This window comes from Anopheles aquasalis, chromosome 2 (genome assembly GCF_943734665.1).
Source record: "Anopheles aquasalis chromosome 2, idAnoAquaMG_Q_19, whole genome shotgun sequence".
In the NCBI taxonomy this organism is placed as follows: Eukaryota; Metazoa; Arthropoda; class Insecta; order Diptera; family Culicidae; genus Anopheles; species Anopheles aquasalis.
In genome coordinates this window covers 88280865-88285646 of record NC_064877.1, presented here as the reverse complement: position 1 = coordinate 88285646, position 4782 = coordinate 88280865, and the positions used below count along the sequence as shown (strand labels likewise).

General features: G+C 50.9%; 1 protein-coding gene across 1 annotated transcript in view; it reads right to left on the bottom strand.

Moving 5' to 3' along the window:
• Positions 1–3021, bottom strand: part of LOC126571873 (methionine--tRNA ligase, cytoplasmic) — a 3512-nt gene extending 491 nt beyond the window's left edge. The window contains exons 1-4 of the mRNA XM_050230735.1: positions 2754–3021; positions 541–2688; positions 375–468; positions 1–304 (exon numbers count right to left, since the gene is read on the bottom strand). The exon at positions 1–304 is cut by the window's left edge and continues 491 nt beyond it. Of these exons, the coding sequence (XP_050086692.1) occupies positions 1–304; positions 375–468; positions 541–2688; positions 2754–2856 (2649 nt within the window). The 5' untranslated portion in view covers positions 2857–3021. The remainder of the gene's footprint in view (positions 305–374; positions 469–540; positions 2689–2753) is intronic.
• Positions 3022–4782: the final 1761 nt, after the last annotated feature.

Here is a 4782-nt window from a genome sequence, read left to right as displayed (position 1 = left end):
CTTTTTGAGCTCCAGCAGAAGGTTTACTTCCGGTTGCCAGACGGAACGATCGGCTCCGCTTGATTTGATCTTGCGCACTTTGGCCGCCTGCTCATCTACCGCTTTCTGTGCCTCTTTCAAGCTATTTGGAGCGCTCTTCACTGAAGCGGCCTGCTTCGGTGCCTCGCCTCCCGATTGCTGTTGTTGTTGACCACCGTACTTTTGTTTCAGCTCCTCGAGGCGCGAATCTTCAATTTTGGAGAACAGTACGGCAGGTTTTCCAATCCGATGTCCACTCGGTAACACCGTCCGGAGCAGTGGCTTGCTGTGAGTAAAGCAAGAGCATTAGTAAGCGAGCACAAGAGAGTTAAGAAAGTAGGTAACGGCATACGTACTCTGCATTGATGTAGCCTCCTCGGACGTTGAGCTGGCTGTAGAGATTGCGGGCGGTGGTTGGCATGAATGGGAAGATAAGAGTTGCCAGGAGACCTGCAGAGAAAAGCACCAAAAATTAAATTATTCACACTTTTATAAAGGCAACATAAATGTGAAGAAACTTACAGGCGAAATTGCAGCAGAGTCCAATGACGGTACCGGCGCGTGCTTTTTGCTCATCCGTTCCCTTGACCTTGACCCACGGTTCCTCGTTCTGCATGAACTGGTTGCCATAGCGAGAGATTTGCAGCAAATGCCTGATGCCGTCACGCATGCGAGCCTTTTCCATTTGGTGAACGTATCCCTTCAGCTCACGGTTGGCCAGCGCCAGTAGCGTGTAATCTTCTTCGATCAGTGTCATCGGAGGGATCGTGGAATCGAAGAACTTCTCGCAAAACACCAGGGCACGGTTCACGAAATTGCCCAGATTTTTCAACAGCTCGTTGTTGTTGCGAGCCTGCAGATCGTTCCAGCTAAACGATGAATCCTGTCCCTCAGGGCGCGAGGCTCCCAGGTAGAAGCGCCAGACATCGGCTGGAATGCCCGTGTCCTGTGCGTCATTACCGAACACGCCAATGCCACGGCTCTTGCTAAACTTGCCATCCTCGTAGTTTAGATACTCCGTGGCCATGATGTGGGACACCAGCGTATGGCCTTGATTGACGGCGAGCAGCGAAGCCGGGAACATGACGGAATGGAACGGAACGTTATCCTTGGCCATAAATTGATAGAGATCCACCTTGACGCCCGTGTTGGCGGTATCCGGTTGCCACCACTGTTTCCACTCCTTGCAGTACCGGCTCGTGATCGAGATGTACCCGATCGGGGCATCGAACCACACGTAGAATACCTTCTTCTCGTACCCCTCGACCGGCACCGGAATACCCCACTTAAGATCGCGCGTAATGCAACGCGACTTCAATCCTTCCTTCAACCAGGATCGCGTGATGACGCGTGCATTATGTGTCCAGCCCGAGTCTGATCGATCGATCCATGCGCGTAGCTCCGGTTCGATCTTGGGTAGATCGAGGAAGAATTGATTCGATTCGCGCATGATCGGCGAACTGTTGCACACCTTGCAACGTGGACGCAACAGTTCGATGGCGTTCACCAGCTTGCCGCATCCGTCACACTGGTCACCTCGGGCGTCCTCGTAGCCACAGCCCGGATGTGGACAGGTACCTTCGACGAACCGATCGGCCAGATAGCGGTCACATTTCGTGCACAGCAGTTGCTCGACCGCCCGCGTTTCGATGTATCCCTTGGCATACAGTTCCCCAAACAGCTCCTGTACGATGCGCGTCTGCTCGGTCGTCGTCGTACGGCCAAAGTAATCGAAACCGATACCGAACCACCGGTAGATCGAGTTGTGGATATCGAAGTACTTGTCGCAGATCTGTCGTGGGGTCATGTTTTCTGCCAACGCCTTCGTTTCCGTGGCCGTACCATACTCGTCCGTACCACCGATGTACAGCGTGTTGTACCCGCAGAGTCGCGAATATCGGGCGAAAATATCCGCCGAAAGCACACAGCCTACTATGTTGCCCAGATGGGGTACGTTGTTAACGTACGGCAAGGCTGACGTGACGAGATTGTTCTTCTGGCCCGCCTTCGGCAACACGATACGTGGCTCATCTCGGATCGCTCGATTGTCCACGTCGGCAAAGGCGACGCGTGCGGCTTCGATTTCCTCCGGTTGCACCGTTTCAGCAATGTTGGCTGCAGTGTCCGCCAGCAGCTCACCCTCAAAGTCCGCTATTTCCGGGTTCAGTACGATATGATGCAATCCACCGAAGCGATTGCTATGCTGCAGTGACGCAAAGCTAAGCTCCTTCAATGGCAGCACGCCGAGCGCCGCCTGCACCTCCGGTAGCGTCGATATTTGCCTGTACCAGCGAAGCAAATTGTCAATATTGACTGCACCCTTTAGCGTGCCGTCCGGGGCGATAAGACTCCAGACGGCCACATCCGCACTCGTCAACTTATCGCCCGTCAGGAAGGTGCTTTTGCTCAAACAATCCTCTAGCATCTTAACTAGCGTGTTGAGGATCGGCTTCGTGTTCGGGTCGGAACGCGAACCAACTGCCATGTTATGAGTCAGCGCCGGAGCTAGCCGCTTCGTAGACCACTCCAACCACTCGTCCCGCTGTACGACCGTGCTGGACGCGTCTTCCTCCGAGAGCAGGTACTTGACGGCCACATCCGTGGAAAACAACCTTGCCCCGCTGTCCAGCTCCAGCACCGGTAGATGTTTCCAATCATCCAGACTCGGATCTGCAACGAATGCATTTTCCAACCGTTAGCCCTCACCGAATTTCGAGCCGGTTGCCGGAACTTACCGTTCAACGTGACATGCTTAACCTGCACCTCACGTTTGGCCAAATTTGCACAAATCAGCAACTTCAATCCGAACGGATTACCGGTGTTGGTGTAGATGATCATATTCGCCGCTTACTACGTTCGGACCGGTTGCTTCCACTGCACGATAGTTACTGCCCTGCCTAGAATGCTAATCGGACGATGATGACCACGCGACTAGTGCACTTCCTAGTATAGTTCTAGTGGAATTCCCCAGCACTAGGAGAGTATAACCTTCACGCAAATCGCCCTTGAGGGAGGAAAATATTTTACTCCGCGAGTTGTAAATATTGAGGTTAAAACACCTATACATTGACAGGTACCCGGTCAGCCAGCATTCCTCTCCGAGTAGGTCCACACGGGACGATTTTTCATCGTTAATTTAAGCTAAATAATTCAAACCAAAACTGTTCTCTTTTTTGTCGAATAATATCTGATATGATAATTAATCATAAAAAAGTACGACCAAAATCGTGTTCAAACTTTATGATAGTGCGGTCAGCGAAGCAAGGTCTTATCCCGTGTGGACGTGGGTTTTGTGGTTTTCAAAATTTGAATCATTATCAAACAGACTCCAACGCTGCTCTCGTGTTTTTCAAAGATATCTTTATTTGAGAATTTAAATTACATAAATATACCGAGGTAGTGCATTGCGGGGAGTCATACAGTAAGTGTTACAATATTTCTAGCATTCGACCGATCAAACACAAATATTGCTAGCCTCTTATAAGTCTACAAACAAAACGCGAAGCAACCTGCGCACGCAACCTGCGCAGCGCAGTCACAATCAGCACCAAGTAACGCCAAGAGTTAGTGGCAAACTTTCTGTTGAGAACCATTTTTTGTACGAAAAGATGTTTTAGAAGTTTTAGAAAAAGGTTCGATCAACAGTTCGATGAAGCCGTACAGTATTGTAGAGCGGGGCAGTAGACGAGGCCCGCGGGACAGGACACCTTCACTTTGATGAATTTATTCTCACTCTTTCGATGGCAAAGATAGTAGTTACTCCGTGTTTTTGGATCCGGTATTCGTCCTTCGAAGCGGCATCGCGGCAACTTCCGTATCACCTTTCGACGCCGTGTCGTTTTCGGAGTTGCGGTAGTAGTAGTCGTAGTACTGGTAGTCGCTTTCGTCGTCGTCGTCCTCATTTTGATCGGTGTCGGTGTGGTTCTAGTTCTGTTTGCATTTTTCCTTTTAGCAGGCGTAGGTTTTCTCCGCCCTTTCGTCGACGAACTGCGAGTCACGTTGCGGTCTACCGTGTTCGAGATGGTTTTAACAACAACTCCCTCGGATAAAGCAAGCGTTTGCTGTTGCTGGGGCAGTTTGTTGCGCGTCTGTAGCTTATTCGACTGTTGGCGCATAAGTTCGATGTATTTTTGGGCCGTTATCAGTTCGCTTGGCTTCACGCGGTTGCCCTTGGTGGTTGAGGGTCTCTTCAGCACTGCAGGCGCCTCCGTAGGGGGAATGGCCGGCATTTGCGATGCCTTACAATCCTTGAACGAAGCAATGTCGCACAGGCGAGTGTTTTTGTTGAAAGCCGTAAAGGCAGGACACGTGAATGCATGAATGGCCCCGGAAAGAGGATTGCACACATAGTACTTGAAGCAATCCGTCGTGTTCGGTTGCCGACTGCCACCGGTGCATCCGGTTACTACCGATATGCGCACCTCGTTGGGATTCGCATCGAGCAGTGGCATTATGCTGTCCTTATACTGATCGTAGTCCTGCGCTTGGTTTGGAGGTTTTTGAAGATCGCTAAAGAGGCTCTGACTCAACGACACATTTTCCTCACTCCCTTCCGCTCCACTTTGTCCACTCGATTCGTTCGAGTTCCCCGGTGAGCTAAACTCTTCGTCACTCTGTGCCACATCGGCACTGGCAGAATCTTCTTCCAAATCACCATCTTCGCTTTCTAGCGGTTCTTTCGACTCGTCTTGAGGTACGATTATCGTACTACCGAATGTGCTGTAATTGTCCACAGTGGCATGAATTTGAGGCGAGGGGTTATAT